Genomic DNA, 20058 nt, shown 5'->3' with positions numbered 1-20058 from the left:
ATTCATAGGAAAAGTACTTATGCTCTTCTGCTTCTACTTTAAGAGCAGAAACACTGTCTCAAATAGCAAACAATATGAGTGACGATGACGATGGAGGAATGCTTTTGAACTTTGCAGCTCCTCAGGCAAATTTGGGAACTCAATCATTGAAAAAAGGGAAGAAGACCTCAATCAAAGTTAAAGGTGGTAGATGGGCTGATAGGAGGAAAACACAACTAGAATTGATGGGGAGGTCCAGCAGGAAACAAAAGAACGATCCTGGACTCTCGGGTGCAAATGAAACACCAGTGGCTTCGAGAGCTCATAAGAGAGGTTCAGATTATGATGAAGATTCATCCAAAAAACCTAGAAATGACACCACATACAAACCCGAATCAATAGTATCATCATTATTCACTGCTAATCCAGAAATAAAAAAACGTGATTATGAGAAAGAAATTGATGAATCCAAGTTGATACCTTCAAATGCCCCTATGATTGACCCAAATGCAGATTTCAAAGCCCTAGGGCTTCATGAAAATTTACTTAAATGTTTAGATGAGGCTAAATTCACTAAGCCAACAAAGATTCAAAGAATGGCAATTCCTAAACTCATATCTCTAGGACATCAAAGGACAAGGACTAATCCTTTTCCACCCCAACCTCGGGATATGTTTATGCAAGCACAAACAGGTTCGGGTAAAACTATGGCTTTTACTTTACCCGTTCTAAACATGTTGTTATCCTCAAAGGGTAATATCAATAGACAAAGTGGTATCTATGCACTTATTTTGACTCCAACCAGGGAACTAGCACAACAAATTTACACTTTCATTGAAGACCACCTTTGTAAAAAGGCTTGCAACTGGGTAGTTCCAGGTATAGTTATTGGTGGTGAAAGGAAAAAATCCGAAAAGGCTAGACTAAGAAAGGGTATCAACATCTTAGTGGCTACTCCTGGTAGGCTTGTCGATCATATTGAAAACACGCAATCATTAGATCTTTCTAAAATCCGTTATTTGATTTTTGATGAAGGTGACCGACTCATGGAACTAGGATTTGAAGAATCCATTGCCAAAATTATTGGCAGATTGCAAAAAGAGTATAAAGACAACGATTATTTGGGGCCTTTAGCTGATATTCTTCCGCCAAGAAGAGTTAGTATATTGTGCTCCGCAACACTCAAAGGAAATGTGAAGAAGTTAGGGGAAATTGCTTTGAATAACCCCGAAATTATCAGTGCAAACTCTGCTGAGGGCTCGGAAGAGTTAGATCATCATATGAAAGCACCAGAACAATTGATACAAGAGGTTGTGGTTGTTCCTCCAAAACTCCGTTTTACCACATTGAGTGGTGTGTTAATGAATATGACTCGAGGAAAAGGTAATTTCACCAAGACATTAGTATTTTTGAGTTGTTCACACTCCGTTGATTTCCATTTCATAGCTTTAACCAAAGATGGAAAGAGGTTAAAGATTGAGAGAGAACGAAAGGAAATTTTGAGAAAGTTAAAACTGAGCAAAGAAAAAACCAAGGAAAAAAGTAAAAACAGTGATTCCAAAGATCAAGATAAAGATAAAGAAGAGGATGATTTACTCGGAAGCATAACCGCAATGACCTCTCCTAACATCTCACCGGATACAATTATTTACAAGCTTCACGGCTCTCTGTCTCAGCAGACACGTACTGCGACTTTGAATGAATTCGTCAATGATAATTCTCACAACACGATCTTATTATGTACTGATGTTGCTTCTCGTGGTTTAGATCTTCCTGCTATCGATTATGTCGTTGAGTATGATCCTCCATTTTGTGTTGCTGATCATCTTCATCGTGTAGGTAGAACAGCCAGATTGGGAAAGAAAGGTTTGTCGGTTTTGTTTTTGATGCCAGGCGATGAAGAAAAGTATATCGAAAAGATTACCCCTATGCATGGTGATACTTTGAAATTTGTTAATTATGAAAATGTTCTTGCTAAAGCATTTGGAAGAAGTGCAGAGGCTGTTGAGGGTGATGATAATAATGTTGGTGATAACGAGAAAGAAGTCAAAAGAAAAGGGAACAAGTTCAATAGAGAAGGTGCTTGGGACATGTATGCTACGACTTATCAGTTGAACCTCGAAAAATGGCTTCTTGAAGATAGCAGGGCTTTGGAGATTGCAACCGATGCGTTTATAAGTCATATAAGAGCCTATGCCACACACTTGTCCACAGAAAGAGACTGTTTTAATGTGAAAAAAATTCATTTAGGTCATCTGGCCAAAGCTTTTGGGCTCAGGGAAACTCCGAAGAAGTTGTCCTCCAATAGTACTGTTGCAGGTGATGATAGCAAGAAGAAAGAAAGTGCCAAGAACAAGATGTTTAGATTGGCAAGATTGGCTGTTAAGTCGCAGAATGATGAGTTCAACTTTGCTTAATTAAGTTTCGATAACGTTTGTAATCTATTTAATTTACACCTTTATAAAAATACACAAGAAAAAAGGACTTTAAATTTCTCGTAAAATTAGCTTAATTTCTCGGGACAGTATTTCTTGAGACTTCAATTCTGAGCTTTGATGAACTTTCAGAATATTTTTAATCCAACTTAAATTTTTATCAGTCAACAAATGGAATCTTTTGAAAAAGTGGTAGGAAATGCAACCTAAATAACCTATGCAGTGAATTTGAAGTATGTTGTAAGAAGCAGTCTTAGATTTTTGATCTGCAAAGGCCAAGAAATCATTCAAAGGTGATAGATCTGAGGCAGTCACTTCTTTGTCAAAGGTTATGAAGCTGAAAATGTAACCTATTGCAATCAAGCATTGATTTTGTTTCGCATCACTCAAATCGTCTTTTTTATCCAGAACGTTATTTGTCTGAACTATCTCCCACAACCTGTACCAGATTTGGTTTGAGAACATTGTTCTGTTGGAACTAACATCAACTGAAAATTCTGGATCGCAAACAATAATAATGCTGCATTCAAGAATCAAATTCATAACTTTGGGATCGTCAACTTGAAATGGAAAGGAAATAAGTAGCCTAGCTAAGGATGTTGATAAACTGTTGGTTTTCCCACCTTGGAGGAATGAGGAGTTCAAACGCAAGACACTCAATGGTAACAGTAGTGATTCAGCTTTTGAAGATTGCAATGCCAGATCACAAAAGTCAAGTATTACACTTTTCTCCTCATCAGTAAAGTCTTCCGTCCCTGAGGTCCCAATACTATGAAGCATTTTCATTGTTATCTGATAAGTAGATGATTTTGCACAATGCGTCATCCAATCACCTAGCAATTCTTTAGGAAACTTTCTCGGTAGCTTCAGGTGATAATCAGAGTATTCTTTCATAAAAAGATCACCCATAGAACTCACTTTGCAAATAGCTGATACAATATCCAATCCTTTCCAATCGGTCAGTCTAAAAAACGTTATCAGCTGAAAGTTAATGATAACATCTTTAGGGCTGACCTTCAGTAGCTCTTTCACAGTTTGATTAAAGGTGCAGTTTTCCTTACCTACTACGGATCTTTGAAGATAGTTTTTGAAGTTAGTGTCGGATTCAATTTTATTGAGTAAGTTGAGTTTTAGTTGCAATAATTCCGAGAAATCTTTTTTACCATAATGCGTTATTTTTCTCAATTGCTCAAAGATCATGTCAAATTCCAATTTTGAGCTTTCTAGTTCTCCAGACCTTCGCAATTCCTCTAAGGATTGGCATTTACCGGATGGTAATAGATATGGACTATCATCCGCAAATCGCACTTTGGTTTTATAATTCACAGATTTTTTTATAACTTTAGGATACTTTTCGCTTAAGTTTTTTTCTATTATATCTTCCTCCTCTTCTTCTTCTTCCTCCTCTTCTGCGGCTGATAACGATTCAGCTCCGTCTCTGAAACTTCTTGTGTTACCATAATGTCGAGCACCAGAATCAGCACTGTTGCTGTCTTGCGCATAAGACGTCTGAATTTCAGGAGAGTCAAAGAACGACTTTTCATGACTCAGTGACTTCACTTGTGATTGTATTTCAAACAACCGGGAATTCAACGTTTGTAACGATGCGGAAATCTCAGAGGAAAATTCATCATCAGACAAATCGATAAGCGGGTTTGGTTTCGAATTTTTCTTTTTGCAATCAGCTAAGTTTCCGTCTTTCGCAAAAAAAGTAGTCTTTTTTCTGTGATGCATGTTTTTTTGACGCTTGTGAAGATTAGCATCATATTTGTCAAGTTCTTCAAACCCTTTGAAATACAAATCAAAACTAGTATTGCTTTGACTTTTGGAGATTGGAGAACTGGGCTGCTCTTCGAGAGGATTGTCTTCCAAGTCCGTTGTACTTGGGTTGTTCTCAAAGAGTGAATCAGTACTTTCCATGGAAGAATTTTTTAGGGTTTCTGTACTGCCAGTCGTGAATGAGAACAAGTTTTGAGACGAGCTCAGAAGTTCATTGTCGCATTGTCTCACTGAATGTTTCGTTGGGGAAAGCAAAACTTGTTGCCGAGCATTGTATTTTCGCTTGAGCTTACCATACAAAACAGCCATTATATGGCTGCTCTGCCGCCACGTTCAATCGTAAAACAAACCAATTATCAAGAAAGTCGTGCAAGCATAAAGTTGTGCAAGAAACGCCAAATAGATGAAAAAACGCTCAACGCGTCGCGTTGCAGATTCATGTAGATCGTTTCATTCACGTAATCATAGTTAAGAAAGCTGAATCTTGCCTCTTCTTCTTCGGTTCTCGGACCTATAAATCAGCTGACTGCAATTCAAAGGCGAACAAGAGATAAGTTATGTATGGTGACTCGGCAACAAAGTTGATTTTAGCAGCAAAGAGAGCAAATACGTTGGACAGGATACCGCTCTTTGAGACCGATCTTGTACAGTCGATAATTAGTGAGAACAACGAACTTCAAAAGCAAGCCAATACAACGGACAATGAAAATATTCTTTCGGCAGATAGATCACAGGTTACAGATATCACGGAAGATCAAAGGCTAGATTCTTCAAGAGCACCATCAACTTTGAATACACCTCTCCGAGGAAGCAATAGAAACTTTTTGTCGTCATCGGTAACTAATACACCTGGAGCATCTTCAAACTCGGCTGAAGTAAAAGAGATTTTGGACAATCTCCCAGAATATGTTAGGCAACTTTTTATCGGACGAAACAAACGATGTTTGCTGGCTTATGAACTCTCTCGTTTGCGCCGGTTAGACCAGTTGGTTTGGGACAACGTTGAACTAACATCAGAACAGTTGGCAGACTTATCTCATCATGAAAAAATATATTTGGAAAAATACATTTCATTGGTAAGTGGTGTAAAGGGAGTCATGTCGGAAATAGATTTGGGAGGTGATTTGGAGCCTCCTAGTGATGTTTTCATCGATGTCAGGGTGTTGCGAGATGCAGGAGAGATCATGACCGAATACGGTGTCTTCAACCTTACAAAAGATTCGCAGTTTTTTGTCAGGCGGGTTGATGTCGAAAGGTTGATTCAACAGGGTTACTTAAAGCAACTCTAATCCTATAAAGAGTTTATGACGTTACAAAAGCTCTCGAAAACCTTATGGTCTAATCCGTTTCTCCATGTGATTTTACGCCGTTTGACATCTAATTCAAATATATACTCAGAGCCATCGAAGTTAAATTCCCCTGATCGTCGATAAGACCTAGAGAAAACGTTACCCGGAAGTCTGATGACAATCACATCACGCAAATGCAATGAAGTGTAAGGAAGTGAAAATAACTTTACCAAAATTCTCGACCTTAACGAATAGCTGTCATCTTTTCTGTCTTGCATGATTTGAACAAACTTCTTTGCGTTAAGGAATTTGCTGGAAAAATTGAATAGCTCCGGTGGAGGTTTATATTCCATTTTATACGTCCAGAATAGAATCCACCTAACTGTATATGCCCCTGATTTAAATCTGTGGACCCCATATATGATCCTGTGCTGGTTTGCTTTCAAATAGGGTACTAGCCTTCGCAAAGTAGAAAGATTGCCTATTAGCGACGTGAACCATGTAACACGAGTTGAGAAGCTTTCACTATCATTAAGCAATTTCATGATGAAGCTGTAGTCGCCGCCATCCGTGATTAGCTCGGATACGTGTCCTATGGTTTGCTGCTTCACAAAATCGTTCTTACGTTCTCTACTCGTAGTCATCTGGTGTGCAGATGTATAAAAAGGTGGATTGCACATGGTGAAAACGATTGCATCTTCTTCGGAATGAAACTTCTGCTTGAAAAGCGGGAAAAAGCAGTTTTCTTTTTGATCGACTACTGCTAGTTTGATCAAGGAAGAAAGGTTGTTTCGCTGTATATTCATCTCGGCAGCATCGATAAACTCAGGTACAATATCTGTTCCAATCATTTTTGAAATATTGCAGATGTATTTTGTGCATAGAAGAGGATATATGCACGATTGAGAGGTTCCAACGTCAAGTCCAAACACAGGCAAATCGGCTGAATCCGGTGTTAAATCAATCAATCTCTGCAGAAAAAGTACATAGTCCAACCGGTTGAAATAGTTCGGACATAGTTGTGTTTCTGACAGTTGTATGGAGTAACCCATATCTACCTTGACCAGAGTCCTGGTTAAGGCGATCATCGCATGGTGATCGGAGAAATTGAAATTACGTGCACTAGCATCCCAGTACTTTAGCAATTCCGGCTCGACAACAGACAAAGCATCAAAATCAAGTCTCCTCGAAATCATAGATTGCCATCAACTGATCACATCTGTTCTCTGCTGTTAGACCTGGCTGGAGCAGGAGATAATTGTGCGTTGTGCCATTAAAATCTTGTTCAAAGCGAGAAAACCGTCTTTTTCACGGACTTTCACAACACCGACGGCCATTATTCTACTCCACTTCCTTCGGTTCTGGTTATATATACCCAACACTCCTTGTAAGCAAGAAAGCGAAGAATACAGAACTAGTTATTTGCAATGGTTTCCAGAGTACTTGACGAATATATCATTCAAGAAGTTGCACGAACCTGCCCGGAGCCATTTCTGGGTTTTCACAGATGCATGGAAGACCCGGCTATCAAGGACAAATCTGAATGCGCTACATTCCAGCGTGACCTTCAGCATTGCGTCAAGACCCAGGTTACGGTCTACCACCATATTGAAAGCAAGTGCTCAGACATTATCCAAAAGTACCAAACCTGTCTCATGAAGGACACCGAGGGAAATACCAGTAGCAAGTGCTACAACGAGTTGAAGAGTCTCAGAGAATGTGCAATGGGGGTCATCCAGGACGAGCAGCAAAAGCACCAGGCAGGAAAATAAACTGGCCTCTACATGGATCTAATGTATCCATGTTTCTAGATGTCTACGATCTGTGTATTTTCAATTTATAACGAACAACAAAAACAACGATACCTTTTACAAGTGTAGTGATCATGTGTTGCAATCGACAGCCTAAAGTCTAATACTAGGTCAAAGCCATGCTAGATGATATCTCGAATCCCTCTAGTTCATCGGCATTAACCCATGACAACTTTGCCTCCCTTCTTTTCCACGCTGTCAACCGCTACAAAGCCCTGCCTTCAGGTGTGAAACGTGCATCTAGAAGAAAAGAAGAAAAATTTCGCTTGTTTTTTTCCTCCGGTTTTTTGGCCGCCCTTCCATTTCTTCTTCTTCTCCTTCTTCTCCTCCTTCCTCATCCTTCTTTTCACTTTCTCAGACTTCTTTTCACTTTCTCAGACTTCTTTTCACTTTCTCAGACTTCTTTTTTTTTCCTTTCGGACAACAACAATCATCAGAAAACATTGGCCTTTATTCTTTGCTTCCACAGGATCTGGGTCTCATTTATTTCTGAGAGAGTGAAAATCCGACAGGAAGAACCTAACTTCGGTTGCGTGAACCTTACCACCATGTTTACCTGACCCTATAATGGTTCGCAAATTCATAACAGCAAGAACTAAAGAAATTAGAAAGTAATTAAAGAATTAAGTAATTAGAAAAAGAGAATTAAAATTAGAAGTGAACATGAGCGTGAACATGGGCATGAACTCAAACGTCAAAATAAGTGATGTACATCATAAAGTGGAGTATCATCATCCTCTCACTCAGACACGTCATCGTAGAACCCAGTATATACAGGTACAGGCCTAAACTCGAACGGACACTGGGACTCTCCGTTATCAAACTCATCTAGCCATTGACAATTGCAGTTAAAGACTTTTTCTTTATCTAGCTTCCTGATTATCTCCCATGCTTCTGAAAAACTTGCGTATTCGTGACCGCCTGTAAACTCTCTAAACATAACACCAAAGTAGTATATTAGTGACTTCAACCCTCTGATGTAACCCACATCAGGAGCACCTTTGTGAACTGGAGGAAAAGTTGTTTTATCGGAGAACTCGCTGCCTCCAATGACACATTGTGCGAAGTCAATTAAGCGGACAATTATCGTGGACTCATCTCTGTTTTTTCTATCCAACTCACTATCGTACATCAAAAGAATGGACGATCCATAAAGCCTGTAGTCAATCAAGTTCTCAAATGTGTCAACCAATTCCTTCAAGTCTTCAATCAATTTAGGCAAATGTTTGACAACAGAAAAAATGCTTTCTCCATCGTATAAAAACCTAGACAAGGAAAGGAAAAATTGGTATCCGACCTTGACCCTGCGGCCAAAATACTTATCTCTGTTAACAAACTCTAATTTTTTAGCATCCCAAACTTGCATACCACAAATTCTTGTGCCTAGTTCTCGTGATGTGGTCTGGTAGCATTTCTTCCTTTGGGACGCCTTCTTACTTGGTTTAGCTTCTACGCCATATTGTCTAGTACCCATCTTCAAATCTAGCACGCATGGGTATTTCATACCAGTGGTAAGATCTTCAAGCAGAATAAACCTTTCGAATCTTGTATGCTTGCGTAGAGTATGTTTATGAGGACCTTCTTGCATCGTTTTGTTTTCTTGACCGTTATACGAAATTTCGGGAATACTTCGATTACGCTCGTTGTTCGTACCCGTCACCAAACTTTTGTGCTCTACTGGATCCTTCACCCCTTCCATGTCAAATATATCGCTTTCGTTGACATTATCAGCGTCTTCCTCATCCACAATGGCATCTTCCTCACTTTCCTTATTACGAGACAGTTTTTTCAAGTTGGACATGAAAGTCTCTCTATCCGGAAATTTCATTTCTTGCTCTGCAGTGGAGCTGTCATTTCTGAAATTGCGATGAAGCTTTATATCATCACTTTGTACTGATGAGGGCCCAATAATGGATGTATCCTCATCTTCAAGGATTTCGGTAGGGCAACCTTCGGTAATAGAATTACAGAATACTTTTCCATGTCGGCTTTTCTCATTTTTTTGTGTAGGACTAGTGATCATGCTGCTGGTGGAATACCGATGAAATCTTGGAAAAGTGCTAGTGTTCGGATCAGAGAATAGGTTACCTGAGTTGGGATCATAACTCTTGTACTTGGACAAGGCTGAGGTTGCAGAAGAAGGTGAGAAAGTAGACTTTGATCCCTCTGCCGCCAAATCACTTTGATAACTACTTCTACGATCACGTGGATTGTTGCTGTAATGTGAATTTTTCCTGCTATCACGAGCTTTCTTCGTGTAGTCTCTTATCGGTGCAAAAACTTCGCTTAACACCAACTCTTTGAGTTTTGTATTGACACTAGTAGACCCTGTCTGATTGTCGTTTTGAACAGGAGAGGACAAAGTTACGGGTTTATCAAGGGGAGAAGCAAAAGAGAAATTATGGCAAACTTTGTCACAGTTTATTAACTCACTATTTTCAATTTTTGGTGACGTATAACGGCTCCAAAAAGACTGAGGTACAATATGAATGTTATCCTCCAAAACAACTTCAGGAAATTCATAGTCTTCATTCAGTTTCGAGAGAGAATTCTTTTTCGCAATAGAGTTGGAGGTATCTTTATTTGTTCCTGTCATCTTAGCATTATGTACATCGTTTCGGTGCGTTTTGGGGAAGTCATGTCCATTATTTAGTTGGTCAGATTCCGCTGATGGCTCGTTAAGTGACGGGTTTCCCGTTACACTTGACTCAACCGAACCATTGTGGCTAGGTCCCAAGTCCTCACTAGAATCATCCAATATTGTACTGTATCTCACATTCAAAACACCAATATATCGAGGCATGAATTTTAATAATTCAGGATGCAAAATCTCAATATTCTCGTACCAAGTGTTTTCTCGATTGACTAAGGCTTTACAAACTGCCCTGTGACTGAACTTGAAAATGGCTGTGTGACCTCCCACTTTATTTTTGAAAGGTTGTAGTTCGACGGCAAGTGGGTATTTAATATCATCATCTGAGTTTTTCTCGACAAACCTTTCATTGCTATAGTCTGGAGATGTACTAAATGCTGTGGTGAAAGAGGTGCATTTCATTATTTCTGAACGTGACGGGTCTAATGTTATATCGACATTGGTAGCCTTTTGGTTATCTCGATTTACTTCGCTACTTGAATGGTCTTCTATACTGGTGAGCCCTCCAGCATCATTCCCTTTCAATTCTTGCGCTACTGTGTCTTTAGTTTTCTCTTCTGTGCCTTTGAGAGAAGTTTTGTGAGTTGACGATTCTTCCGACTTCTCACTTAATCCCTCCATATCCCCTACAATCTCTTCGTTTTCGGGATGGTCAAACTCTGCTTCAGCAGTTAGATGCTCGGGACTTGTGTTTGATGAGTCGTTAGGAGCAGCATGGGGAAAGTATATGGCGGATGATACTGGCTCTAAAAGTGGCAAAGGAGGTTGTGGGTTGGTCTGTGAAACTTGATCCTTATTTAGCGTTATTACGTTATGGGTATCTGTGCTCTCTGAACGAAGATGCGAAGTAGTCTTTATATTGGAGGGTATTTGTGTATTAATGTATAAGCCTGCTGATATCTCAGGAATTGCCGTTGGGGTTGGGTTATGGTCATTCGAAAGTTTCCTTGGTGAAGGGCTGTCCGGTATCACATGATTTGAGCTCTTCTCTTTTAGTGTACATGGATGGTTCAGTTCTATATTGATTTCCCGGTGTTGATGATTGCTGAGTGATGAATCATGGTACGTGGTACTGTCTGATGCATCACTATTGATCACATTGGGCTCTGCTATTGAGCCACGAAAGAGGCGCAAAGACTTCGCAGCCTTACGTCCTGCCATGTTGTTGACAACTTTTGTGGTGACTTTAGTAGAAGATAGACTGTCATTTGATGTTTCATTTGGCAGTGTGTCACATGATAGCTGTGTCTTGGTAAGCTCTGTCCTTGTGTTTGGAGCTGCTTCTCCCGTGTGGTCTGTCATGCTGGTCAAACTTGATGCAGCTGATCACCCAGTATATCCAAAAATGAACAGATGGATAGGAACTTTACAACCTCGAGTCAATGCGTTGCTTCAAGGAAGATAGTATTAGTGTTGGAACGTAAAATGTTACCAGTCGCCTATACAGCGAAATAGTCAACAATGCTGATGGTGTTCAATGTAATGAATTGAGTGGTGAGTTCCTGACTGGCTTAGGATTTGTTAATTGGAATTGTTTAGATTTTGACCTTTTCGTTTGGTAGATGGTAAAGCCGTCAAAAAATACCACTCCTCAAGTTCTGTACAAAGGAACCAGCTTCTCAATCGATATGCGAAGAAGCTCGAAATTAAAACCACAAGAACAGCAACGAGTGAAGCGTAGAAAAACTACAATGGTATTGGAATCTTAAGGGCACCCACTGTGTTTTTTTGCTGCGCATTGAAGCCTCTAGTCTCTCTTTTTCTTTACTTTACTTCATTTCACTTTCCTTTCGCTCCTCCTTTTACGTGAGAAAAAGAAAGAGGGGGAAGAAAATAAAAGCTGAGCACGTGCACGCATTATCAGATTACGTAATCACTCCATTAGGTTAGTTTTCAAATAGTGTTGTAAGAACATAAATTGCAATACTCCACGGTATCCTGCAAATTTTACAAACTGCCCTTTTTTCTAGATGTCTGCAGGCTCTGACAGGCCAAAGCCAAGAGATAATCATCTTGATTGAAGCATTATATCCAAGCTAGTTAATTTTTTGTCAAGATTTGGTCGGATGGTCTAGTTGGTTATGGCATATGCTTAACACGCATAACGTCCCCAGTTCGATCCTGGGTTCGATCAAATTTTCACGTTCTATCTTCTGCTTTGGTGGCCCAGCTGGTTAAGGCGTCAGTCTCATAATCTGAAGATCGCGAGTTCGAATCTCGCCTAGAGCATTAGGAACTATTTTTTGGTCCTCTTTTTGTATCCCCGTTTTGCTCTTTTACCCTTCTTTACTCACAACTCTGACATCCCCGTTTTTCTTTGAACTGCAACTTACCTGTTTTTCTACGTATTGCTAACAGAAGCCAAACCCTTCTTTTTATTTGTTTTGTGAATAGGTTTTTTGAGTTCTCTTTACTCTGATTATCAAACCAAACAAAGTCTTTGCTATATTGCTTTTTTCAAGTAGAAGTTCAAAAAAAAGGTAATGAAATTTAGTAGTCTTCTGTGTAATAACTTGCTTTTGCTGGCATCAGCATGCTATGCTGGAAAATTCAAAAGTTTTTCAGATGGAAGCAACTCCTCAGACTCAAACATTCAACCTAAGTGTTTCAAATCTGAATACAACATCTATTCTGCAGGCGATCTAGCTGCAATTTCTGATTGTACAGTACTTTCTGGTAGTCTTCATATTTCTCACTTTGATTCAGATGCTATTCATTTGGGATCAATCAAAGAAATAAAAGGTGATTTCACTGTGAGAAACATCAGTAATTTGATCCGGATAGAGGCTACATCATTAACATCCATTGGGAGTGTCTTTGAATTAAACACATTGAACTCTTTGACATCCTTATCATTTCCTAAATTGGAAAGTGTGGAAACAATGAAATGGCAAGTGCTTCCAATTCTAACTTTTGTGAATTTGGATACAGGTATCAAAACTATTAACTCGGTCATAATGTCCGATACTTCGCTTACAGGTTTTGGTGGATTCAACGTTGAAACTTTGAAAACCATGAGCATCAACAACAATAGATTTTTAGAAAGAATTGAATCAACAGTCTCTGAAGTTACTGGAGACTTGTTGATTGCAGCAAATGCTCGAAACATCAAAGTCTCCTTACCAAATTTGACATGGGTCAAGTCTATGACGGTGAAGGATACTGAAGCCATCAATCTTGAGAGCTTACAAGTTATTGAAAAAAGTGCAGATTTCAGCAACAATAAGTTTACCACACTACACATGCCAAAATTGAAATCAACGGGTCATACCTTGAGTATTATTAATAACAAAAACTTGGATGACATCGAATTCGACAATCTTTCCGAAGTTGGCGGTGGCTTGATGATTATTGACAATGAAAAAATCAAAAAGATTGACTTTTTCCCTTCGTTGAAGAGTGTTGGTGGAGCGATTGAGTTTCATGGCGATATCAGAAGCAACCATTTTGATGATTTGAAGATTATTAAGGGTAGCGCAATTCTTAAATCGTCTTCTGATGTATTTGATTGTGGCGAATGGATGAAAAATGAGGTCGGAAAAGTTGTCAGAGGTGGTAAAGTCGAATGTGGTTCTGGAAAGTCTGAGAAAACCGAAGTTATTTTAGTTGATGAATCTGGTGAAAGTACACAGGGAGAGCCAGGTGTCAACGATAACAATAAAAATGTCTCCAGGCACGAAAGTTCGATAAAGCAGAAGAGTGAAGCAAACAAAAGCAGATTTTCTGCCAAACTTGCTCTGGTAATTGCTGCATACTCATTTGGTATACTGCTACAGATGTTGTAATGATGGTGCTGGTAATTATAGCCTTTTTTTAGTCAATCAATTAAATAGTAAGTTAGTGGAAACTTATCAAACCCGAAGAATAGGGACCAAATAGCCCACAAACTCACGTGCCCGAAGCGCTGCTTTTTTCTTTTTTCCGAAGAAAAACCGATAGCGATAGCGGGAAGGCCTCAACAAACAACAGCCTAACAACATCAACCGCAGAGAGTCTGAGAATGGAACAAATCCTTTAAGATGTATAACTTTCGAAAGACAATGACTCTATATTGCTCGTATATAAACTGATTATGTCTTCAGACAAGCACGATGGAGGAACGGCGCAGCTTAAGATCAGTACCGCCAAAACAGGAAACGACCTATTGCTATCCGAACTTTTTCCAAACAACGAGGGAGAGACTTCCATAAAGCATGTTCTGTCATCGTCATTATCTTCCTCCGGCAAGATAAAAAGGGGCTCATCACACCACCACAAGGACTCTCAATTTCAGAATGAACTTTTGGTGAAACCTAGAAGAAAGAGAAGAATCTTATCCTGTGATAACTGTAGAAAATTAAAGACTAAATGTGTGAATGATAACTACATTTCAGGATGTGAAAGATGCAAACGACTCCACATTGAATGTAACCTCCCAAATAAGAAGGTAGGTACTAAGGTAGAGTCGGATAACGATGCCGACAATGCTAACGGGAAGCAACAATTTGGCTTGGCTGAACACGATGAGGTAGATACCAGAAATTCCTTCATACGAGTTTCCGCAGAGCTTCAAGATAGGCTGACAACTGTGGAAAGTAACGTTACTTCAATAGATGACAAATTGAATATACTGATAGCGCTGCAGCAGAAGGCGATGTCTTTGCACAATCAGCAAAATCATGTACATATTCCAATGTCCCAAAAGCATCAAGTTCGACAATCTTCTCAGGATGGTTCTTTTGTCAGCAACACCGAAGCTTCGACGCCATCGGTTGCCAACTTTGTGGATTTATCTGCCCATCTTCCACTGCGTGAAGACTTGACTGCGCCTTTGAATCTCATTGGCAAGATACAATCCACTTTAATTAGGAAGCCTCATATATCTACCCCAAAAAGTGATTTTGTGAAAGCCACTGACGAATTTGTTGTCTTCTATTACAAAAACGAGCATCTTTGCTTGTTATTATCAAAAGAATACCTTGAGGTTTTTCATTATTATATTATACCAGGCGGTATCAGTGCCATTGACCGCGACTACGTCATTGAACACCCTTTCATTACATGCGTATTCGTACTAATTGCAATGACAGTATCAAAAGAATATAAGAATTCGGAAACTCGCCAAGTTGTGGAAAAGATTCTCAAGAACATAATATCCAGCATCAATGGAAAAGAGCCACTGACAGATCATGATATCGAATCGATTTTGTACGTGTGCATGTATGACATTGGCGGGTTCGATAACTGGCTCTTGAGCACTTCTGCATTGATGCATTACTTTGTATCGATTGACACGAGGGGAATAATTGATCGTGTGGTCAATGACAACATTTACTCAGACGATGACTTGTTTCACTTACGTATTCTGAATGCTTTATGTGCATGCCACTTACAGACTGCGATAGGATTGGGAAGATCGATCATGATTGATGATAATTGGTGGAAGGTGCATAGGCTGACTGTTGTGTTTCCAAATGCTACCATCGGTGATGCGATACAAGTGGCACAATTAGACCTTTTCAAAATGTTGTTGAAAATACTCAAAGAGCCTGAATACTTTCATAACAGTCATTTTTTTGACTATCTGGAATCCGTGGACGGTTATACCATATTCCATTGTGAAGATTTGAGAATTTGGAGGACAAAATGGGAAAAAATTTTGTCGAAAGATGTCTCCAAAATCAGTCTATATTCATACAATTTTGCTTATGTTTTGATTGCTCGTAAATTCGTCGACTTCAACTTGTCTGAGGAAAAGAGCAACTTTGGCATTGCTTTTAATACTGCATCACATTACTCATTTGAACTTTTGAGTAACTTTCTTGATTCGAAGGCAGACTTGATCAAAGGTATACCATCATTTCAACTTTGGGAGGTTGTCTATGCATGCATTGCATTATTCGAGTACCTAGGGAATCTATCCATTGAGGAGAGGAAAAAAGCGCTGAACATTATTTCGAGAACTTACTGGCATTTGAACAAAATGGGTCAGGAGCTCAATGATGCAACAGGAACAATTGCCGAAATAATCAAAAAACTAGTTGAAATGGCAAACAAAAACCAAGTTTTGCACATTACTACCACACACGATAAAGGATTTGTGGGGAGTGGATCTGTTACACGAAACAGCATGTACAGTAGAAGAAAAAATAGTCAGCAGCAAAAGAAACTTTCTCCAGAGGATCTCCCAAGATTCATGGGTAACGAGATACCTACGCAGTCCAGCCCATTGCACGCTATGATGGAAAGCCCCCTCAAGAGTACTACTACTCAGGGTGCCGAAGATAAGGTCAACGCCACATCAAGTACCGGCAGTAACATAGATGATAGTAATGATGGTAATGATGGTAATGAAGGATATACCGATAATAAGCATATGTTAAGAACACCGGAACTGGACCAGTATCAATATCAGCTCAAGATGAAGAGCTGGCCTAGTGTCACTTTCAGCGAGCTGCGCACAACAAGCAGTGGCAACAGTAATACAGGTAGCAAAGCTACCGGCTACAACTCTGTGATGAATTCTACTTCTGCCCCAACCGGTATTCCTAACGGGTCACCAGGAGAGGTGTTTCAGCTTCCGGATTTAGCTAACTTCAGCACCTTTGATGAATTCTTCAAGGATCTTTTCAGCGACTATCCCCTCTAGCACTTTGAGATTCGACATTATATAAGCAAAATTCAAAATAGAAAAACATGTACCATGTAAGTCAAAACAATACGCATTGGTTGGAATTTATTGATCCAGCTAGCCGATTTTCCTCCGAAAATGGGCCTCGGCAGAAGTTTGATCTCCTGAGGGGGGCTTCCTTTTTTTTCTCCACTCCAAATTCCTCTCTTTTCCACCCGCTGGCGTTCTGGAGAAAGAGAGAGGGGGGGCAGAAAGGCCACCTAGTGAACCACTGCTCACTTATATAAACCCTGCATCCTCACTAGGCAACGAACTATTCTAGACATCTATATCCAGACTGCTTAACTAATACTTAATCAACACTGCCGATTCGTCACCACCATCAGTTCGTTACTCTCTACCTTCTTCAATTCGTCAACCCCCACCCCTTCTAATACAAGAGAGTCTAACTCACAGCTTTCTATATCCAGCATCTGTTCATCTAACCATTAAAATACCGGCTCAGCGAACCGCCAAACCGTCTAGACACCCATTCCTTGACCCCCAACTATTTCATTTTCTAAACATAATAGGCTCGAGGCCAATTTTACATTCATAACCACAATTGTTGTATATCAATCAGCTTGGCCAATCTTGATAACGAATCAACTTTCAAATAAAATTACTTGGATCTTGTTTGTATTTGCATTTAACATTGATCCATCGGACGAACTAAAATACAATAAAGTATAATACAGTATAATACAATAGGCATTGACCGTTCAATTTTTTATGATACATAGCAATAATAATATATGGTCCAACCTTTTAGCATTTCAATAATCATATAGATCCATATTTCATTTGAATTCTTTCTATCACAATTACCACGTATACCCTCCATCATTCATGTCATCATTGAACAATTTTCAACCGTCAAATATTAGAAGAACACCTTATGTTTCGACTCTGAACAACTCGCTGTTGTCTAATCCCCAAGTTGCATCAAATACAGCCATGATGGATGTTTTTACTACTCCAATCCAGTCGACTCATTTGTCAAAAATAGGAAGCATACAGTCACCCCTAAACGATACACCTCCCAAGAGCGATCATTTAGCAAATTCGAACCCGAACTCTTCTAATTTGAAGTTGGAGCCCGGATTTGTAAGTTCCGCTTCGAATTCTCGACTTTCAGGTCCAAATCCTTCTGCATTTTCAAGCTCTCATTTAAGTTTGAGTAATTATACCCCGGCAAATCCAGTGCTTAACGCACCGACTGTTAATAGAGCTTCTTCATTGTCCACTCAAAGTGGTGGCGCTATTAAACATTATCACAGCAACAATATTCAAAATAGTAATTTCAATTCTGCAAACAGTCTTGTCAACCACAACAATAACAACAGTAGCAATAACAGTAGCAACAATCTTACTAATATTAACAATAATAACAACAATTCCAATGGTAACAATCTCTCAGCTACAGGTTATCATTCCCGATATCCAAGTGATGTAACTGATCATCATGAGCCATACGACCACTCAAATTTCATACTGAATACTCCAGAAAGAGCTCTGCTTTCGTTGCCAAATCCTATTCAGCTACCACACAGTTATATACACCCGACAAAGCCGCTAAATCAGTACTCGCCGTATGAGTCTGCTCCTTCTTCCTTAACTTCACATGCCCACTCAATGTCCTTGGATACAGTCACGTCGACTTATTCGAATAAATCCTTGGCCAATGAAGACTGGTTTGGCGGTCCTCACCACAAGCATACATACTCAAATACTTCATCAATAAATACACCACCAAGCGAGGATTCTAGCTTGATGGATCTTGCAAGAGAATATGCTGATAGTTCTATTGAAGAGCTAGCCGCTCAAGTCAAAAAATTAGAAAAAGAGCTTTCAGACACTTCTTTTAATGTTAGAAATGCAAAAGAAAATAGAAATCTGCACGTTCAAAGAAAAAAACAGCAGCAACTGTTTGCCTTAGCTTCTCTGATGAAAACAGTCAGAGTTTCAGAAAATTCTGTTTGTCCCCGTAACGTTGTCTATTCCAGATACGTTGACATATGTAAGAAACATGGTGTCAATCAAATATGTAATGCTGCTTTTGGTAAACTCGTCAAGGTTTTTTATCCGGGCATTAAAACAAGAAGATTAGGTGTTAGAGGATCAAGTAGATATAACTATTGTGGAATCGAATTGATCGTCAATGACACAAGTAGAGAAAATGAGACTTTTGGCAGCACATCTCATTGGAACTCTGGGACTAAGAAGGAAATTGAGGAAGAAATAGTTATTGGCAACAGCAACACACATTCTATCACGCCTCATAGTGAGGTTAGAACAGGCACTGATGAACACATTATCACTGATGAAGAAGGTGGCAAGGAGGGGCCAAGAATAAGTGGTGCCAGCTACTCTAACAAACCACCGTTTTTGCCAGGAAAACCTCTTGAGCTGGCTTTTGAGCAGGATTTGTTCACTAAATTAGATAGTGGTGTCGAATTTGTTCCTGATTTCTACAGAAACATCGACTCTGACATAAAAGAATCACATAAGATAATATTAGAGAACTATTGTGAATTTTTGCTACAGCTATTCAAAGACTGGAGATACTTGAAGATTGAATCACTCTTCAATGAGATTGATAACTTCAGTTTTGAAACCAGATTGTCTCACGAATATTATGCCGTCTACGAAATGGAATATGAGGAGTTAGCGCCATTGATCAAGCAATGCTACTTAGAGTGTTGCAAGTCTGCGATCAAGCTTATATCTAAAATTGTTTTCCAACAGGTTCCAGAGAACGTACAAACTGCATTGTGCAATTTTGAAAATTGTTATGTAGATCATATTAGGAAAATGAATTTCAAAAAATGTATCATTGAAGACAACGTTGAAATTGCAACCAGCTTCATACATATTATATCCATTTTGAGAAAAGTAGTATATTTATCCTCTAGTGCTTCCAAACTTCTTTCGGCAAATGAGAACAAAACATCATTTTGCAAGGAGTGGGACGAAATCAATGTTCCTCAAATAATTGAAAATCATCCTTTGATCCCAAAGAACGAAAAGTCCCATATCATTGAAAAGGTTTGTGCATATTTGAGTAAAATCTTCAGATCTTTGGGTGAAAGGGAGGATGGATCGGTAGAGACAAATATTTCAAACTGCCGGGATAATATAATACGCAAGCTGTCCATCTCATTTGCTTCAATTCCTCCTGAATTTTTCAACGTTGAACCAAGAAAACTCTTACTTTACGTTGATGCCATTGGGTCGACCATTTTGCGTGAGCTCACAGTAGAGAACTATACATCAAGTTTCTCCGTCTGGTGGTCAGTAGTATGCTGGTGTAACGAGTATATGGTTCTGATGGCTGAAATTGGCGGTTTCCTTAAATGACCGCGATGTTGAAATGCCCTGTTTCGCAGTTTGTTTACCAGTTCACGAAATCTAGCTTTATGTATTGTGTTTATGCATTTGTTTTTTAAAAGTTTGTAATAAA

General features: G+C 39.3%; 10 protein-coding genes and 2 non-coding genes across 12 annotated transcripts; 9 read left to right on the top strand and 3 right to left on the bottom strand.

Moving 5' to 3' along the window:
- The first annotated feature begins 47 nt into the window (after positions 1 to 47).
- On the top strand, positions 48 to 2467 carry PICMEDRAFT_17521 (hypothetical protein). The gene has a single exon (XM_019161632.1). The coding sequence runs from the start codon at positions 75 to 77 to the stop codon at positions 2394 to 2396; it is 2322 nt and encodes a 773-aa protein (XP_019016131.1). The 5' UTR covers positions 48 to 74; the 3' UTR covers positions 2397 to 2467.
- PICMEDRAFT_17520 (hypothetical protein) lies at positions 2298 to 4529 on the bottom strand. Its single transcript, XM_019161631.1, has one exon. The coding sequence runs from the start codon at positions 4500 to 4502 to the stop codon at positions 2466 to 2468; it is 2037 nt and encodes a 678-aa protein (XP_019016130.1). The 5' UTR covers positions 4503 to 4529; the 3' UTR covers positions 2298 to 2465.
- Positions 4530 to 4750: 221 nt separating this feature from the next.
- PICMEDRAFT_35437 (hypothetical protein) lies at positions 4751 to 5482 on the top strand (the record flags this gene model as incomplete). Its single annotated transcript, XM_019162944.1, has 2 exons — positions 4751 to 4927; positions 5078 to 5482. 2 exons carry the CDS (start codon positions 4751 to 4753, stop codon positions 5480 to 5482), a joined length of 582 nt encoding a protein of 193 aa, XP_019016129.1.
- A 2-nt stretch (positions 5483 to 5484) lies between these two features.
- On the bottom strand, positions 5485 to 6678 carry PICMEDRAFT_35475 (hypothetical protein; the record flags this gene model as incomplete). Its single annotated transcript, XM_019162947.1, has 1 exon — positions 5485 to 6678. One exon carries the CDS (start codon positions 6676 to 6678, stop codon positions 5485 to 5487), a length of 1194 nt encoding a protein of 397 aa, XP_019016128.1.
- Positions 6679 to 6909: 231 nt separating this feature from the next.
- On the top strand, positions 6910 to 7254 carry PICMEDRAFT_73811 (hypothetical protein; the record flags this gene model as incomplete). The annotated part of the gene is made up of 1 exon (XM_019164596.1): positions 6910 to 7254. The coding sequence occupies one exon, from the start codon at positions 6910 to 6912 to the stop codon at positions 7252 to 7254; it is 345 nt and encodes a 114-aa protein (XP_019016127.1).
- Positions 7251 to 7942, top strand: PICMEDRAFT_158249 (hypothetical protein). The gene has a single exon (XM_019160982.1). The coding sequence runs from the start codon at positions 7413 to 7415 to the stop codon at positions 7851 to 7853; it is 441 nt and encodes a 146-aa protein (XP_019016126.1). The 5' UTR covers positions 7251 to 7412; the 3' UTR covers positions 7854 to 7942.
- On the bottom strand, positions 7819 to 11603 carry PICMEDRAFT_17517 (hypothetical protein). Its single transcript, XM_019161630.1, has one exon. It carries the CDS (start codon positions 11246 to 11248, stop codon positions 8033 to 8035), a length of 3216 nt encoding a protein of 1071 aa, XP_019016125.1. The 5' UTR covers positions 11249 to 11603; the 3' UTR covers positions 7819 to 8032.
- Positions 11604 to 12006: 403 nt separating this feature from the next.
- Positions 12007 to 12080, top strand: PICMEDRAFT_t123. Its single transcript has one exon. It is a non-coding gene; the product is annotated as a tRNA-Val (tRNA).
- A 21-nt stretch (positions 12081 to 12101) lies between these two features.
- Positions 12102 to 12175, top strand: PICMEDRAFT_t124. The gene has a single exon. It is a non-coding gene; the product is annotated as a tRNA-Met (tRNA).
- A 254-nt stretch (positions 12176 to 12429) lies between these two features.
- Positions 12430 to 13731, top strand: PICMEDRAFT_73809 (hypothetical protein; the record flags this gene model as incomplete). The annotated part of the gene is made up of 1 exon (XM_019164595.1): positions 12430 to 13731. The coding sequence occupies one exon, from the start codon at positions 12430 to 12432 to the stop codon at positions 13729 to 13731; it is 1302 nt and encodes a 433-aa protein (XP_019016124.1).
- Positions 13732 to 13988: 257 nt separating this feature from the next.
- Positions 13989 to 16638, top strand: PICMEDRAFT_17516 (hypothetical protein). Its single transcript, XM_019161629.1, has one exon. The coding sequence runs from the start codon at positions 14019 to 14021 to the stop codon at positions 16572 to 16574; it is 2556 nt and encodes an 851-aa protein (XP_019016123.1). The 5' UTR covers positions 13989 to 14018; the 3' UTR covers positions 16575 to 16638.
- Positions 16639 to 17444: 806 nt separating this feature from the next.
- On the top strand, positions 17445 to 19955 carry PICMEDRAFT_73807 (hypothetical protein; the record flags this gene model as incomplete). Its single annotated transcript, XM_019164594.1, has 1 exon — positions 17445 to 19955. One exon carries the CDS (start codon positions 17445 to 17447, stop codon positions 19953 to 19955), a length of 2511 nt encoding a protein of 836 aa, XP_019016122.1.
- Positions 19956 to 20058: the final 103 nt, after the last annotated feature.

The sequence above is a fragment of the Pichia membranifaciens genome, assembly GCF_001661235.1.
Source record: "Pichia membranifaciens NRRL Y-2026 unplaced genomic scaffold PICMEscaffold_5, whole genome shotgun sequence".
NCBI classification, from domain to species: domain Eukaryota; kingdom Fungi; phylum Ascomycota; class Pichiomycetes; order Pichiales; family Pichiaceae; genus Pichia; species Pichia membranifaciens.
Note: the sequence above shows the minus strand (reverse complement) of the source record. Positions and strands in the feature narration are given on the sequence as shown.

Coding starts and splice junctions, on each gene's coding strand:
- PICMEDRAFT_17521 (XM_019161632.1), top strand. CDS start 75: ATGAGTGACGATGACGATGGAGGAATGCTTTTGAACTTTGCAGCTCCT.
- PICMEDRAFT_17517 (XM_019161630.1), bottom strand. CDS start 11,248: ATGACAGACCACACGGGAGAAGCAGCTCCAAACACAAGGACAGAGCTT.
- PICMEDRAFT_17516 (XM_019161629.1), top strand. CDS start 14,019: ATGTCTTCAGACAAGCACGATGGAGGAACGGCGCAGCTTAAGATCAGT.
- PICMEDRAFT_158249 (XM_019160982.1), top strand. CDS start 7,413: ATGCTAGATGATATCTCGAATCCCTCTAGTTCATCGGCATTAACCCAT.
- PICMEDRAFT_17520 (XM_019161631.1), bottom strand. CDS start 4,502: ATGGCTGTTTTGTATGGTAAGCTCAAGCGAAAATACAATGCTCGGCAA.